The 19,214-nt window shown below is 35.0% G+C and overlaps 1 protein-coding gene across 1 annotated transcript; it reads right to left on the bottom strand.

Annotated features, from left to right (window-relative positions):
- Positions 1-14,171: 14,171 nt before the first annotated feature.
- Positions 14,172-16,292, bottom strand: LOC113311993 (14-3-3-like protein). Its single transcript, XM_026560774.1, has 4 exons — positions 15,676-16,292; positions 15,448-15,570; positions 14,543-14,659; positions 14,172-14,444 (listed from the first exon to the last, which is right to left on the bottom strand). Exons 1-4 carry the CDS (start codon positions 16,150-16,152, stop codon positions 14,385-14,387), a joined length of 777 nt encoding a protein of 258 aa, XP_026416559.1. The 5' UTR covers positions 16,153-16,292; the 3' UTR covers positions 14,172-14,384.
- Positions 16,293-19,214: the final 2,922 nt, after the last annotated feature.

Below are 19,214 nucleotides of genomic sequence, written 5' to 3' on the forward strand. Positions count from 1 at the left end.
CAAACCATAAATCAACAGAAGGCAGTGGCGGAGCCAGGGGTTGACTAATCCTGGCTATAGCCCCCCTAAAAATCTTAATAATCATAGAAACACCCTTAATTTCTCTTATATTTAGTATTTATCCCACCAAGTTTTAGTATTTAGTCCCCCCAAATTTCTATAAAAAAAATTTAGCCCCCTCTATAGTGTTTTCTGGATCCGCCACTGACAGAAGGGACAACATGGAAATTATCGCGGTGAAGTGTGCATACCGATGATAAAACACCTCAAGCGTAGTTTGAAGTTGTCAAGAGGAAGATGTGTTATCTTGAATATTGAAAAGTACAAAGGTTATAGGTACTTGGTGGAGGGAGATGTTTGCGCCAAGTGATCGGAAAAATTGTTATTCCTCACAACCCACTTCTGCAAGCATATGTGAGGGATATTGAAGGACATCCATACGATGAATTCCATTATTGGGAAAATCATAAGAACTAATACACGTTTGCAAGCATTGAAGACTATGTGGCTTGGTATATTAAAGTTTCTGTTGGGTTATACCTCGAATTGGCAAGTGACACCGAAAGGCCAGGCAAGTTGATTAGAAAACGTAATCGCGGTGAAATTGCTTCAAAGTAACACGATCTATTTAATATTCCATATCCTCCTCTTATGCAAATATTTTCATGTACATACGAAATACATGAGAGTGATTTCTCACTAAAAAGAGACTATGAGATGTTACGAAGAATTGTTCAAGAACCAAACGAAAAGTTGAAGAATTTCAGTTTCAAAGTGGGTATCTACAAAGAGGGAATGAATCACTACGAATCAATTTCAATTCTCAACCATGTTACGGTCCGGTGGCGGGGGGTTCTTCTTTTAAAGATTTTCATGGCATATATTCTTCGGAAATTGTTAACAAAACTCAAGCTACCCCATCACTTAAGAACAACCAAGCTTCAAACATGACTCTAGATGACATTATGAACATGATACGCAATCCATACAATGTTATTTTGTCCAGTTAGTTTTTTAAGATGTTTTTTGTGGATGGTGAAGTTGTTTAATTTTCTAAATTTGTAATCTTGATTTTAAGGATATATAAACTTGTGTATTTATTTGCATTTCTTACATTTAGTTTATGTTTTGATTATCAATAGTACTAATTTTTTGGTTTTAGATATATTTTTACCTTATTGTTGTAATCATACTAATTTCCTTAAATATTTTTTTAGGTACAATGAGCGATTCGTATTTTTTGGATTCACTTAATATTTTCATTCGTAGACGTCGAAAGGATACATAACATTAGGGTGGGGATGTTATTATTGCAACAATCAATTACGCTACAACCTGAACCAAATGAGGTAAGAATATGATGACAATGAATTAGTAATATGATACTTCACCATGCTATTATAATGAGAAATTACCTTATTGGAATACCACTAACTTATTCGAAAGTTAATTTCCATGACGGCATGTGAATGAGAAGAAAGGTGTTTCTTAAAATAAAAGATGTATGTAAAAATTGATGAAGAGCGGCCTCAAGGAATAGATGCACAAGAAATTCTCGGTCATTCTACACATATGAAAACCCTAGATTTATTAGGTTACTCTCTATGGGAGTTGACCATCGATGATTATGTGAGAATGGGTAAAAAAACTTTTATACAAATACTTGAATAGGTTCGTTATAAACATAGTTGGACTTTATAAGCATGATTATTTATGAAAGCCTACACAAGAAGATATTAATCGGTTACTGGGGGGAGAATGAAGCAAGGGATTTTCCAGGAACGCTTGGTGTGTAGATGGTTACTTCTCCTTCATCTTGGGTGGGCCAAAACACATCTTACAAAGGTATACCGGAGATTGTGCTAGAGATGGTTACTTCTTATGATTTATGGTTTTGGGAAGCGAATTTTGGGCTGCCTAGATCAAATAATGATCTTAATATACTAAAATCGTATACGTTGCTCGACGATATTGAAAACGCGGGGGTATAACAACCACACCCAATATTTCGTTCGGCAATCTGTGTGGACTAATTCCAATATAATTCTGAGAGAACCAAGTTACTGAGTCTAAATCAAAATGAATATCAAAGAGCTTTATCTCTTTCTCAACACAATCAGTAAATCAAACAGATATAAATCTGTCAACCTGATTGTTAAGAGAATAACTCGGATGATACCAAAGACCAATGTCCGAGTGTCAATCAAGTCATATCCAACAAACAAGGTCGGATTTATCAACTATGATTGAACTATGCACCACCTGCGATATTTCAATTATATAAACAAATTATAATGCGGAAAAGAAATAACACAGACACCAGAAATTTTGTTGGCGAGGAAACCGCAAATGCAGAAAAATCCCGGGACCAAGTCCAGACTTGAACACCACACTGTATTAAGCCTCTACAAACTCTAGACTACTACAAGTAACTTCGGACTGGAATGCAGTTGAGCCCTAACCAAGTATCACACAGATTAAGGTACAATCGTATTCCTTACGCCTCTTGAATCCCAGTAGGACTCTGCGCACTTGCTGATCTCACCCACAACTAAGAGTTGTTACGACCTAAGTGGAAGACATATAAACAAATCTGTCTCCCACAGATAAGTCTAGTCTGGTTGTTATTTCCATCTTAAGATAAAGATCAAGATGTACAGGAAAATCAACTAATAATCCGGTTTTATACTCCCGAAGAGCATCCTAGAAATATTACTCACCTCACAATGACCTAACTGATTAACAGAAGAAGTTATTGCGGAATCACAAGAGTATGAGACAAAGAACTATTGTGATTACTTTTTATATCTTACCTATCAGAGATAAATCACGAGAAAACCTTACAGAAGATTAAACTCAATACAATAGAAAAATTAAGATCAGAATACACAACTACAGAGAAAATAGTTAGATTTGGGTTCACGAATCCCAAATGAAGTCTTTAAGTTGTTAACCCTAAAATGGTTTTGGAAAACCTAGGTTAATGGAGAATCGATTCTAGTTTGCAACTAGGACACACGAGAGTGTCGGGATTAGGTTTCCTAGATTCTATAGTTCTCCCATATATAGTCTTTCAAATCATGGATGCTTATAATCAAAGCTAGGATAACTTAGTAACAAAACAATTGATATTCACGGTTAGATGAACTCCTGATCTAAGATTCAAGCTAAGTCTGCTTAGAAAATAAGCAATCTGTTAGAGCATTTCTCGGTCGAACTCGCATGCTTTGCTATCTCAAGCATGTTTTTCAATATTAGTGATCAAAACTATAAGTCTTGATTTCTAGCCTATTTATAGATATCTCGGACTAGGACATAGTTTGTGTAGTTGAGCTTAGACTTCACGGCTTATCACTTGAAGACGAAGAACTACTGGGGAGAGCTTGTGGAACTTCATCAACAAAAGGTATGTGGAGACTTAAACTCGTCTATCACTTGGAAAGTCTATTTCTACTCTATCTCCTATATTGAGACATAAGTCGTGTTACGATATAGTTTTCTCTATACACATTTGAGATTTCGAGCTGAGTATATCTCTCTTACATATTTCTCGAAATATGTGTTGGTAAGCTTTCGATTCGACCAAGTTCATCTTATATCATGAGAAAATTGCCGAGTAACATCTTACATGGTACACATACATAAGTAGGTTACTTTCTAAAATCGGTTGTGCATGAACCTAAACATTTATCAATAAGGAACGCAATCTTTGCAAACCGTGGCAATAATATTCATGTATCGATTCGAGTGAATCAAACCGATTTTGCTTCAATTGTGTTCTTGTATAAATCCATGAGAATATAGCAATTGAACAACTACTAGTTTCATTTGAGTCATTTTAATTAGTTATGGTTAAGATGAATAAGGTTGATATGGGAGTAATCATATGGCTAACCTCGGTTAACTATTTGTGAACCAACATGGTGTACACGTTTGGGTACGGTTACATAAACCTAAATGAGGGTACATTTCATTTGTGTATAACAAGCTAAGTTCGATCTAACGGTTGAAAGATATTAGCTTGGTTGAATCGGGTTTTTCATCTAACGGAGAATATTGAATGCTTTGTTACCAAGGTAACTTGGATTGAAAACCATGATTTGAAAACTATATAAAGGAGAACTCTAGCAACTGGGAAACCTAATCCCCACACCTCATGAGTGTTACTAGTTGCATAACTAGAGTCGGTTCTCCTTTAACCTTGGGTTTCTTCTCGAGATCCTGTAGGTTAACGACTTGAAGACTTCATTGGGATTGTGAAGCCAGACCCAACTATTCTCTTTGTAGTTGCGTGATCTGATCTTTCTCTTTCTATCATGATTGAGTGTAATTGTAAAATTGGCTTGAGATTTATATCTCCCATAGGCAAGATAGAAAAGTAGTCACAAACACCTTCGTCTCATCGTTTGTGATTCCACAATAACTTGTTTCGCTAGTCGATTAAGTTTATTGTGAGGTGATTGACAATAATAGGATGTTCTTCGGGAATATAAGTCTTGTTTATCAATTGGTTCATGTTCACCTTGATTTATCAAAAGACGGAACAAAAACTCTTGGGTATTTCTGTGGGAGACAAATTTATCCAATCTTATAGACTTTTATGTGTGAGACAGATTTGTTTATCAAGTCTTCGACTTTGGGTCGTAACAACTCTTAGTTGTGGGTGAGATCAGCTAAGGGAATCAAGTGCGTAGTATCCTGCTGGGGTCAGAGACGTAAGGAGAGCAAATGTACATTGAATAAGTGTGAGATTGATTAGGGTTCAACTACAGTCCAGTCCGAAGTTAATTGGTAGTAGGCTAATGTCTGTAGCGGCTTAATACAGTGTGGTGTTCAATCTGGACTAGGTCCCGGGGTTTTTCTGCATTTGCGGTTTCCTCGTTAACAAAATTCTGGTGTCTGTGTTATTGCTTTCTGCATTATATATTTTAATATAATTGAAATATCACAAGTTGTGCGTTCAGATCAATCAATTATAATATTCAACCTTTGGTTATTGATTTACATTGATTGACACTTGAACATTGGTCTTTGGTATCATTCAAGTAATTCCTCTTATATTCAATCGGGCTCGCAGATTTATATTTGTTGATTGCGGATGGAGTTAAGAGTTAGAGATATTAAAATCTTTGATATACTTTATTCTAGAATGAGTCTGACTGGCTAGTTGATTCTCTAGAAAGTGTATTGGAGTAAGTCCTCTCAGATTGCCAAACGAATTGTTGGGTGTGGTTGTTATACCCCCGCATTTTTAATTGGTATCAGAGCAGGCAAACACGTTAAAGAGCAGCGATCTGATGATGGATGATATTATCTCTAAACACGCATCACCAGTTCAGGAAAGTTTGTTAAAAATCCTGATACGCCTGAGAAATCGGTCACATCTTTTTCATCATCTAAACCCACTCTTAACTGGGAAGCTCTTGTTGACGAACAATTAGATGAACTCTTTGATGGGAGCGATTTAGAAGAAGGACAAGATGTTGAAGAAGAAGTGTCATAGTACATCCTCCTCTTTGATCGTCTTCTAAAGAAAAAGAAGTCAACATCCTCCTTGGTTGAATTTATAACTCCCCTCTGCGTTGAAAACAGAAAATTGAGAAAACTATTTAAGGGTTATGATAACTTATTACAAGCTACTCTTAAAGATCGTAATGAAGATATATGTTCAAAAATTTCTGAATGTGATGATCTTCGTCAGAATCTCCTTGTGTTAAAAGAAAGGATTGCAGAAACCGATGCAAGGTATGTCTCTCAACAAGAATGTTTTAACTTCAGAGAAAGGGAATTCTTCACGCGGGAAAACAATCGGAGACTGATCTTAATACGGCTCTTAAAAAGATCAAGGCATTAGAATAGAATTTGAAAAGGTTCAATTCTAGCTCTACAAAACTATCTTCTATGCTTGGAGCTTGCAAAGAACATCGTGATACACGTGGTCTGGGATATAAAGGTATAGAAGCTCCAAGAACAGGTAAGATGAGTTTTGTCAAGGAAAAAAACCCTTCTACTACCGTAGATGTATCTGATAATAAAGTACATGAGCCTACAAGGATGACTCAGGTGAGGAAAAATAAAAACTCTGTTGTCAACTGCTATTATTGAGGAAAGAAAGGTCATGTTGGAAGAAGATGTCACCTTCGTATAAGGAATGAAAAACTTCACAACATTCTTATTTGGATGTCGAAAGAAGTCATTAAACATGTTCCTCAGTGTTCAGTTAAAAACTCATTCCACAATCATGAAAAAGGCTGCATTAAGGCATTTTCTGATTATGAGCATAATATTTCTTCTACTTACAACTGTAAAAGGAACAATGTTTTGTGGATGACTGATAATTCTGAAAGACCTGTAAGAAGAAAAGGTGTCGAAAAAAGAAAAATTCTTCAAACTTCTCTCTTTCCCTCAATAATGATCTTGCTGGTATTCCTGATTACATTCACATCAATAATCATGTCTCGGAACTCAAGACCATTATCAACGGTCTCAAGCGCAAGATCAAGAAGGCAAGGAAAGCAGCTGATCTAGGTAACTCTTATTATTCTCCTAATAATTCTAGTATAAGGGAGAAGAGTAAAAAGGAGTGTGTCAACACCACTGATGAACTTCATGTTCATCAATATACAACTTGACTATTCTTTTATGTGTATCCTCTCTATGGACCAATGAGAATATACACATAACCCTCAACGAAGATCTTCTTCTTGACAAATGGTCTGTGTTGTATTGTGATGACAGTGTTCTCTCTTCCTATAGTTTGCTCCAAACAGTTTTATTTTAAAAAATGTTTACCTAATACCTTCTTAAGATACACTAGTTTTATTCCTAGAATGATAGTCGAGTCACCTTGTATCAATGATTCCTGTTATATTCTCAACCTATTTGCTCCATTTGTTAATAGACCTCTCCTTGGGTCTTAATCATGTATATGTGCACACTGGAACGTTACCAAACGTTTACAAGAAACCCTGGGTTTGTCTTGTGGGATTTTTACTTTAAATATGATCCCATTCCCATTATTTGCTATAAAGCAATTGATCATGAAAAAGATCTTCCAATCCAGATGTCTGTTCAATTGGTTGGAAATCTTGTTCAAGATTTTGAGGTCGTGCATGAACATCTCGAGATTGCATCAAAGAATCTAGTGTTTTTGAAGGAGGAGCTAAAAAAACAACTGATGAACTTGCTCTTGTCCGTTCCATGGTTTTTAATCTCGTCTGAGTTTATATGTCTAGTAAATCTTCTTTTTATGTTTTTAGAAGAATAACTAGGGTTTGTAATAGCCATCATTGTGAGTACACCTAGCTAGGTCCAACGATTTTTATCTTCAATGTTTTTAGATTTATTTATTTAAATTCTAAGCTATTTGGAGCCCAGCGATTCAAAAAGGAGTTGGAGCCCAGCTTGTTGTTAGGTTACCAACCAAAGCTGCTAAAAAATAAGATTATGTAATCCATTTAGACAATATTATATCATTCGGAAGATGATTTTTGCAATTTTATCGTTATGATTTTATTAAATTGTTATGGGATATGTTGTTTACGTACGTGAACCTGTGACTGTCCCATACTTGTTCAAAAGTTATCTATATTATGTCGGTATGAAAGTATTGATAGAAGATATAATGAACTTTTGACATTACAAAAGTTAAAGTCTTTTATGTCATTGTTTTGATGGAAGAAAGGATAAAGCTTTTGTTTACAAGGATTAAGTCTATTGTATGTCATTGTGCAAATAGTGATGGAAAAATAGAATGAATTCTTGTCTATTCCACAGTACTGGTCGGTCTCCGATCCACATTTTTGTGCATATATTGTGTTGCTCCATAATTTTTCTTATGTTTGAGCATGATCAATTGAATTGATAATTATCTTGTGGTCAATTTAGTTGTTGTTCTGTAAGCTTACTTATGACGAGCATGTCCAATTGAATTGATCACTTTCTTGTGGTTAATTTAGTTGTGAAACTACGATTGAATTAATCATGGGTTTTCTTGTGATTAATTTAATTGTGCTCTTCGATTGGATTAATCATGAATTCTTTTGTGGGTAATTCAATTGAACACTTTGGACTCAAATTCATGTTTTCATGTGATTTGGTTATGTCCAAAGAAATCCTTCTTTTCTTGTGAAAATAAGGTCTCCTTTGTTGTTCTTTCGGGAATGACATTTTATGGGGGAGAGTTCTTTTTGTACTTGTGCTTAATTGCCAAATCTTCGTAGGGAGTGCGGTTGTGGAATATTATAGGGGTTATCTTGTATCTTTATAAACTCCTTGATGAATGCATTTAGCTTCGGATTTATGATGGCATCTAAAAAAGTTGATATGGTATTCTCTTTTGGTCATGAAGTATCTCTATGAAAATTTCATGAGGATCCCACTAGTTTCCGTATCTTTGCCAATTTATATTGACAAAAAGGGGGAGAATTAATGTGTAGTACGATACTACAAATACATATGGTTTACGGATCATTATGTAAGGGGGAGTGGTTTTCATGTCGAGATGAAGTATTAACTAAGGGGGAGTGATACATATCACCATAGTATTGTTGTCAAAGTTGTGATACAATTGAACTTTGATGTTGTGTAATAATACTATGACATTGTATAACAATGATTTAGAGTATTTGTTTTCTCATTGTTATCGCTACGGATCTTCAACAACTATGATGTTGAACTTACAACCTTTAGGATCATGGAGTACTTGAAAGTGACGAAGATTTCGAGCCGCGTTGAAGATGCCAAGGAGATCAAGCATTTGGATGAGAAGCTACAATTTTTATTTATTTTGTAATCCGTATGTATTGATAGTTTTGTCATTAAAATTGACAAAGGGGGAGATTTTTAAAGCACTGCTCGGTCGAACTCGCATGCGTTGCTATCTCAAGCATGTTTGTCAACGTTAGTGATCAAAACTATAAGTATTTATTTCTAGCCTATTTATAGATGTCTCAAACTAGGACATAGTTTGTGTAGTTGAGCTTAGACCTCACGGCGCTTATCACTTGAAGACGAAGAACTACTAAGGAGAGCTTGTGGAACTTCATCGACAAAAGGTATGTGGAGACTTAAACTCATCTATCACTTGGAAAGTCTATTTCTACTCTATCTCCTGTATTGAGACATAAGTCGTGTTACGATATAGTTTTCTCTATACACATTTGAGATTTCGAGGTGAGTTTATCTCACTTACATATTTCTCGAAATATGTGTTGGTAAGCTTTCGCTTCGACCAAGTTCATCTTATATCATGATAAAATTTCCGAGTAACATCTTACATGGTTTGTGTGATACAATCATTTGGTGTAAGACTTGGAATGTTTTGATAATGATTATTTTAATATCTTGAAAATTGCTTTGATGCTAATAGTGTGTGAAAACGGCTATATTCATTATAGAAGAATGTTTCAATTATTGAAATAAAGATTTTAGAATCTTGTAACCATCTTTGGATATAAGCATAGTGTGTTCGCACATTACTGTATAAGTCCAAAACCGGGAACCTAAAGTATGCATACTTGTGTGTATACAAAAAAGGTTGTAGGAGACTGGGTAAGTATGCGTACCCATACGCATACTGGCGGAAGTTCACGTCCGTGAATTTCTGCTGAGTTTGAAAACCAAAACCAAACTCATCCGGTTACCTAAAGTACGCGTACCCGTACGCATACTGGCGGAAAGTTCACATCCGTGAGTTTCTGCTGAGTTTTCAAACTAAAACAAACTCAAATCCGGTTACTTAAGTACGCATACCCATACGCATACTAAAGTAGGTTACTTTGTAAAATTGGTTGTACATGATCCTAAACATTTATCAATAAAGAATGCAATCTTTGCAAATGGTGGCTATAGTGTTCATGTATCGATTCGAGTAAATCAAACCGATTTTGCTTCAATTGTGTTCTTGTATAAATCCATGAGAATATAGCAATTGAAAAACTCTTTAACTAGTTTCATTTGAGTAATTTGAACTAGTTATGGATAAGATGAATAAGGTTGACATGAGAGTAATCATATGTCTAACCTCGGTTAACTATTTGTGAACCAACATGGTGTACACGTTTGGGTACGGTTACATAAACCTAAATGAGGGTACATTTCATTTGTGTATAAAAATCTAAGTGCGATCTAATGGTTGAAAGATATTAGCTTGGTTGAATCAGGTTTTTCATTTAACGACGAATATTGAATGCTTTGTTACCAAGGTAACTTGGATTGCAAACCCTGATTTGAAAACTATATAAAGGAGAACTCTAGCAACTGGGAAACCTAATCCCCACACCTCCTGTGTGTTACTAGTTGCATAACTAAAGTCGATTCTCCTTTAACCTTAGGTTTCTTCTCAATACCCTGTAGGTTAACGACTTGAAGACTTCTTTGGGATTGTGAAGCCAGACCCAACTATTCTCTTTGTAGTTGCATGATCTGATCTTGCAGTTTCTATCTTGATTGAGTGCAATTTTAAAATTGGATTGAGATTTTTATATCTCCGATAGGCAAGATAGAAAAGTAGTCACAAACACCTTCGTCTCATCGTTTGTGATTCCACAATAACTTGTTTCGCTAGTCGATTAAGTTTATTGTGAGGTGATTGATAATACTAGGTTGTTCTTCGGGAATATAAGTCCGGTTTATCAATTGGTTTCTGTTCACCTTGATTTATCAAAAGACGGAACAAAAACTCTTGGGTATTCCTATGGGAGATAGATTTATTCAATCCTATAAACTTTTCTGTGTGAGACAGATTTGTTTATCAAGTATTCGACTTTGGGTCGTAGCAACTCTTAGTTGTGGGTGAGATCAGCTAAGGAAATCAAGTGCGAAGTATCTTGCTGGGATCAGAGACGTAAGGAGCGCAACTGTACCTTGAATCAGTGTGAGATTGATTAGGGTCCAACTACTGTCCAGTCCAAAGTTAATTGGTAGTAGGCTATTATCTGTAGCGTCCTAATACAATGTGGTGTTCAATCTGGACTGGGTCCCGGGGTTTTTCTGCATTTGCTGTTTCCTCGTTAACAAAATTATGGTGTCTGTGTTATTTCTTTTCCGCATTATATTTTGTTATATAATTGAAATATCACAGGTTGTGCGTTAAGATCAATCAATTAGAATATCCAACCTTTGGTTGGTGATTTACATTGATTGACACTTGAACATTGGTCTTTGGTACCGTTCAAGTAATTCCTTTTATATTCAATCGGGCTCGCAGATTTCTATTTGCTGATTGCAGATTGAATTAAGAGTTAGAGATATTAAACTCTTTGATATACTTTATTCTAGATTGAGTCTGACTGTCTAGTTGATTCTCTAGAAAGTGTATTGGAGTAAGTCCTCTCATATTTCCAAACGAATTGTTGCGTGTGGTTGTTAGACCCCCTTATTTTCACAATCAATCTCCACCGTTATATGGTATTAGATTGATACACACAAATGAAATATACTTATATTTAGATATATATAGATGAACCGTACCTAAACGTGTATAACCAGTAGTTGGCTCAATAACAGTTAACCGAAGTTAGCCATATGAACACGTTTGGTTTAGACATATTCATCTAACACTTCTAGATCAAATATGTTTATCAATCAATCATGATAGATAATCAAATGAATCTAAATGTGCTTCAAGAGAGTTGTTCAAATATTCACTATCTGATATAAATATCCATGAACAATTTGAAACATATTCGGTTTGGTTTGTAGTTGTACAAAAGTACTTATACAAGAACCAATCATGAACATATTGCCACGGTTTGCAAAACAAGTTCGCATACATTACTTCATTAAAGTTCCAGGGACTTTAGTTCGCAAACGAACCTGAGTTCATGAGTATGAATTTTCATACTTACCGATTTTAGAACCTAACCACTGAGTATGCGAACCACAGTTTCGGACCTTTCACAGGTAAACCCGTTCGTAAACACAGTTCGGAAACAAGAGTTCTGAACCTGAACTAGAACTTCACAGTTCGCATACTAGGTACGCATACTTTGTTATATCCAGACATTGGTAGTAGTTCTAAAACTATCATTTAATCATTAAAACATCCTTAGAATACAACAATGGTTATCTTACACATACCACTAGCTTCAAGTAATTTTCAAGTGATTAATTGATCAATACGAAACTCCCCAAGTTAACATAAAATGATTGTCTCACACAAATCATGTAAGATGTTCAAGGTAATTTTCACATGATCATCTTGACTTAATATTTAGTTTCCAACAAATAAATTGTCTACAACTAAACTTGTCAAGTATATGATGAAGTTTAGCTAAAGCTAAAAAAGCTTCCAACACGTATTTCGAGAAACATATAAACGAGATAAACTCGGCTCGAAATTTCAAATGTGTATAATGCAAAGTCTATATAGCTATACGACTTAGTCTCATTAGAAGATAGAATTGAATAGACTTCTGAGTGATAGATAAGTTTTAGTCTCCACATACCTTTTGTTGATGAAGTTCTTCCAAGCTCTTCAATAGATCTTCTTCTTTAATTGGTGAACGCCGTGAAGTATAATGCTCAACTACACACTTCTACCCTAATCAGAGACATAGTTATAAGCAGACTAGAAATCAAGTATATAGTTTTATTCAAGTAAACTTGACAAACAAGCTTGAGATAGCAACGCTTGCGAGTTCGACCGAGCAGTGCTCTAACAAATTTATTCAACGCGCCAAAGGTTCAACTTTAAGTAGATGGTACAAGATATGACATGGGTTACTACTTACAATAAGACCTACCCAAAGTTATTAACTACGTCCAAGCTTATAAACATCCATGCACCATGGAAGAAAAATGCTTTACTATGGTGTAAGAAGCGTCTCGAAAATATGTTGAGCGGGGATTTGGCATTCTACAAGCAAATGGAATATACTAAGAGGTCCTGTAAAATATTGGGATGAAGAGGATTAAAAATACATAATGTTGGCTTGTGGATTCATGTGTAACATGATAATCCAATATGGGGAGCGAGATGGGGCATGGATCACACTCGAAGATGACAACTATAAAGTTTTTCATGACACAAACAAGGCATCAACTATCATAATGAACCAATGTATAATAATCTTCTAGAAGGTTTAACAAAACATGTGTAAGCAATCGTTTTTTCCAAATATCTGTTTGTAATTTCCAATCAACAGTGGACAGATCAATAGGGTATACACGAACACATACTTCACAAGCAATGCATATATCAAATTCAAAATGGATTCGTTTGCGAAAGCACTCTGGAAAAATCCGGCAAGAATGTGATGCCATCACAACCGCTGTAATAGAAAAATTCTCTACTGCTACCTTTCTGGAACATGTATGAAAAGTGTATCAAATGTTGTCGAAATTTCAAAAATAAATAAAAAATAAATATAAATAAATAAATAATGTATGCAATATATGTTTCTCTACTTTGCAGATTGATTGAATTTTCTCAATTCTGATATGTATTGAATCCTAGAGAGCTATTGCGGATTGATTTAATTTGCTCAATTCCAATATATATTGAATTCTAGGGAAGAGTGACTGTTGTGAAAACTGCAAAATCTGTTAGTTTTTAGTTTCTTTTACTGTTGTCTTTTAAAAGCATGTCTGAAAAGTATATCAAACGATGTCGAAATTTTGGTTTCTTTTGTTTTTGTATGAAAGATATGCTTTTCTAATCTGTAGATTGATGGTGTTTGCTCAATTCCAATATGTGTTGAATCTTATGGAGTTGGTAGAGTGAATGTTGTGCAAACTGAAAAATATAACAACCTTCTTTTAATTAAACCTTCAACCTACAATTAGGAAATGTGGAAATAAAATTCTAGGAACTATTAAAACAAAACATGAACATTAAAAACAACAACAAACATTATCACCTGCTCTCTATTTTGTTGACTTGAACTCTTCTCAAGTACCTCTTGTTTTTTCGCGCTTGTCTAATTTATCTTCCCTACATCTCTCGAGCATTTCATTCTCTTGTTTTAGTTGTTGCTTTTGAGCTGAGATAGTTCAAGATGTCATTTTTGCATGTTTTTCGGCTACGAGTCTTTTCTTTCTGGGTCCTAGTTTCTTAGTTTGAAAATGGAGAAACAAACTTCATTTGAAGTGGGAATATCTACTAATATTGTCAATCCATATCAGCCAACACTTTGATTAAACAATCTAAATGACAAAGATAACCATAGTTGGTAATTATAAATGAAAATCAATTTCATTAGCTTAAAACACTAAAACATGGTCCATTTACCTTCCAGGTAAAACAGTAAAACAAGGAAAAGGTAAAGATAAAAAAAAAATGAACAATCTCGACTACATGGAGATAGCTAGGTGATAATATTCCAGCACCTTCTTTTGAAAAAAAAAAGAAACAATTAAAACCACAACATAAAGCAAGCTTCTCATTCATCAGCCTTAGTTGGTGCTGGTGCTGCATCTTTGATTTCATCCACTCCATCATCCTACATCACATCACAACAGCATAATCAATATCAAATCACGCACCAAAACAACATAAATTGAATGAAGATAGAATGAAAGGAAGTTTTTCTATGTATACCTGCATGTCGGAGGTCCACAGGGTAAGGTTATCACGAAGAAGCTGCATTATCAGAGTACTGTCCTTGTAGGATTCCTCTCCTAGAGTGTCAAGTTCAGCAATTGCCTCATCGAATGCCTGATAAACAAACAGAACAATTCCAATCACTCACACATCCCAAACAAAAACAATAAGCATATGTAAGCAACAGACTTGCAAATTACCTACTTAGAGGTGTGTTTTAAGTAGAAACACGATAACGCCAACGAAGAACAAATACAAAGAATTAATCCAATCAGTAAAACATTCTAACATTATTCTTACAAAGAATTAATCCAACTAAATTTACGTATTGGCTTTAAGAGATTTTAACATTATCATCATTAAGATTATTCATACAAAGAATTAATCCAATTAAAAGTATGGTTTGGCTGTAAATCTAACATCATCATCAGAATAAATCCAACTAATTGTATGTTCTGGCTTTAAGAGATTTTAACAATATCGTCATTAAGATTATTCATACAAAGAATTCATCCAATTAAATTATGCATTAGCTTTAAAGGATTTTAACATTATCATCATTAGCATCATTCTCACATCCCAAATCCAGAAGATAAGCATGTGAATAAAAAACAGACTTGCAATATTCTACTTAAATGTATGTTTTCAGTGGAAACAAGATAACTCCAAATAAAAAGGCATACAAAGAACTATTATATGCATCTTTCAGCTTTAAGAGATTTTAACATTATCATCATTAAGATTATTCACACAAAGAATTAATCCAATTAAATTATGAATCAGCTTTAAAGGATTTTAACATTTTCATCATTAAGATTATTCTTACACAATTCTACAGAAATCCAATCAATACAATGGAAAACAAAATTACAGGGGATTGTCAAAGATCTGGCTGTAGTTACCTGTTTAGCAAGAGTACAAGCACGATCAGGAGAGTTCAAGATCTCGTAATAGAAGACAGAGAAGTTAAGAGCAAGTCCTAGTCGGATCGGGTGAGTTGGTGCCAACTCAGTCATGGCAATATCCTGTATCAATAAATCAAATCAAAATAACATCAACAATCACAATCAAAAACATGAAAACTAACCCTACAAGAATCAAATAAAGAAATTTAAAATTAAAAAAAATACCTGAGCAGATTTGTAAGCGGAGAGTGTAGATTCAGCAGCTTCTTTACGTTCAGGACCAGTTTTAAACTCAGCAAGATAACGATGATAATCACCCTTCATCTTCAAATAAAAGACCTTAGAATCACCAGCAGAAGCAGATGGAATCAATCTAGAATCGAGTAATTTCAAAATACCATCACAAATACCAGTTAATTCAGTCTCAATCTTAGATCTGTAATCTCTGATGATATTAACATGATCTTCATTACCACGGCTCTCTTCTTTCTGTTCAATAGATGATATGATTCTCCATGATGCTCTTCTAGCACCAATAACATTCTTATATGCTACTGATAATAGATTTCTTTCTTCAACTGTGAGTTCTTCTGATTCGATGCTGTTTGTTACTTTCTCCATGAATTCAACCATTTCTTCGTATCTCTCTGCTTGTTCTGCTAGTTTTGCCATGTACACATTCTCTTCTCTTGGTGTCGCCATTGTTGAGGAGGTTGTGTTTTTGGATTCAGATCCAGAGAGTTTTTCTTTGTTTTGTTTTTTAGGGTTTTGATTTTTGTGAGATTTGAAAAACGGGAGGTAGAAGAAGATGGGGAGGAGAGAAAAAGTAGGGTTTATTTTTGGGGTAGTTTTTTTCTTTCTTTAGAACCTGTTCTGTGGGGTAGAGAGAAATTAGATTCATGAATCTGGGTATGGTACGAAACATGAATATGGGTCTTACCCGACCTTACCTGAACCCGTTATGGTTTTCCAAGATTAAACCGAAATGGAATTTTATATTTCACAATTATTAGGAAGTTTCAGTATTTGGGTCTGTGTTCAAAGAAACAAAATACTAAATTTTTGCCTAATTAAAAGACGATGGAGATCGAATATCTCAACCTTTATGGTGCATTTTCTGTTAAACATTTCCAAAATACTGAATTAAGTGCGAAAGCAGGTGTAAAAAATTTGTTTAGTGGATGAGATTGAAGTCCATCTATTATGTGGAAAAATCTTCCACCATTGTTGTCGTATTTTTTTATACTCGGGAGAAATTGCCACTTACATCATATAGATTGCTTTTATAACTAAGTAGACGTTGTAGTAAAATTGGAAATATCATAATATAGTAACTTTTGTCGATACATTAGTATCAGTTTCTCTCAACATACGTATGATGTAGATGAATCACGTATTGTAGTTCTTACGTGATCATTTTATATCTTGTTTGTTTGCAGCTGATTCGGCGTCTAGATCTGAGTCAATTTCTGATTCGGGCCGAGTCAGCAGTCAGACCGTTTGTTTTGCATTTTGAGTCAGATCTGATTCGATATATGACTTAGACATAACTCCTGATTCGGACCCCCATTTGAGTCAGGTAACAAAATATCCTTGACTCATGGGACCAAACCACTGACTCACATTTTTGAGTCAGATGAGTCAAATCTGACTCAAAACAAACATATCGAGTCAGATCCAGATGAGTCAGGTGATTTCACTCAGATCCAGATGACTCAGATCCAGACGACTCAGATGAGTCAGGAGTAAACAAACATGGTGTTAGTCATTTTCGGACAATGTTAATCAGCCTGGTTTTCAAATGCACAAAAACCATATTGGGTTAAGCCGGTAAAGGTTCAACAGTTATGACCCGTAAATACATCTCGGATCCAGACTAACCCTACATAATCCGGTTGCCAAGTCTAAAAAGAGAGATTGGCATGGAACTTAACGGGTGGCAGCTGTATGGTCTGGCCCATGTCTCCGCCTTTTAGGAATCTACGTCTTTTTCTGTATCCTAGAAAATGATTCCACACAGCTAAGCTGTACTTTTTCTTAGTACTTTCCACCGTGGATCTTTTGATGGCATAGATCATGACTGTTCATGATGTTTGATCTTCGGATCATGACTAAGTAGGGTCCACCTTTGCAAGTTAGTGGACGTAAAAAGTGGAGCAACTAATTTACAACGAAAAGAAATTCTCTGGGATTCGATTTGATCTTAATAAAGCAAGCTGACTAGACATATACTACAAATCTACAATAACCAGGACTAGGAAAGGGGACACATAGGTTATATCATTTTCAAACAAAGAGATAATGATACCACTAAGTGGGACCAAGTCTGATAAGATCCTAACCGTTCACTGATTAGTGATCCTGGATAAGAAAATGAAACTTGGACAATATTGAGCTGCAAACCCATTAGAAATTGCAAATTTTATTGGTAGTGGTAGAGCAAGTCCAATGGGACACATCTAATTAGGTGGATGGTCAAAGTTAATTTTGGAACGATTTTTTTTGGGACCGGCCCTTTTTTGCCTCCCGTTTTTAGGGGCCACTCGAAAGAATTTAGGGACCATCAATTTATACCCAGCCAAAGACTCTAGTTAAGGGGTACCTTATATGATATTGAAGTTACATAAATGTCCTTCTGGTAAAACTGTATAAAAACCAAATTAAAAAAAATTCTACTCATTTCAACTCTTCTTCTTCCAGTTTCATATTATCTTCCGATTATGGAAGAAAAAAAAACTTTCCCTCGTTCTTGTGTTCAACCGAAACATCGTCGCGAATCGTAAAATCAAAACATCGTCGATCCGTTTATAAAACAATGGATAAGGGAAATGAAACCCACGGACCTAGAACCATAAACGTTGCTCGGGGTATCGATCCAAAGATTGGGATTTTAGCAAGAAATAAAGAAATTGTTGCTGCAAACGAAGAAGAACGCGAAGAAGAAGTACCCGTCGATGTAGTCGGTGGTGGCGATTCCGATAGTCAAACACTTCGTCAACTTCAAATGGCCCCAATTAGGTAAGAATCTATTATTTTTGGGGTTTATTTCGCTTTAATTCGACGAATCGAGAAAAAAAAATCTAGGGTTTTCGGTTATTTATCCAGATTCGGGCGATATTCATGCTTATTTACTTCCGAATGTGGTCGTGTTCTTCATTTCTCAAGAACATCGACAGTATTCGGGAGAAATATTTGATGGTTATCGGCCGAATATTGTTGGCCATATTTTCTTGGATACAAACTGGTAATAATCGGTAGTTTAATGAATTTTTTGGATCCCGAATGTATTTAAGTAGACACACAGTATTCGGAAGTACACTCACTACCGAATATATATATATATTGAAAAAATCTCAAAATTTCTGATATAGGAAAAATCCCATTTTGGGGCCAGTATTTATTCGGAAGACAATATAATGTTTTATACCTCCGATTGTGTAGGATAAAATTTTAGTGTTTCTGAACTCCAATTGATGAATATTCGGTTGTAAACATGTTTAAATATATTCCGATTGTTTTTCATTCGGGAAAAATATGTGTCTTCTTACTTCCGAATTTGTTCATTCGGGTTATAGTTGTGTACTTTGTCTTCCGATTGTGTAGGATGAAAATTTTAGAGCTTCTGAACTCCAATTGATGCATATTCGGTTGTAAATATGTTTAGTTATATTTCGATTGTTTTGCATTTGGGAACAATATGTGTCTTCTTACGTCCGAATGTGTACATTCGGGTTATATTTCCATACTTTGTCTTCCGATTGTAT

Source organism: Papaver somniferum, chromosome 1, assembly GCF_003573695.1.
Source record: "Papaver somniferum cultivar HN1 chromosome 1, ASM357369v1, whole genome shotgun sequence".
Taxonomy (NCBI): domain Eukaryota; kingdom Viridiplantae; phylum Streptophyta; class Magnoliopsida; order Ranunculales; family Papaveraceae; genus Papaver; species Papaver somniferum.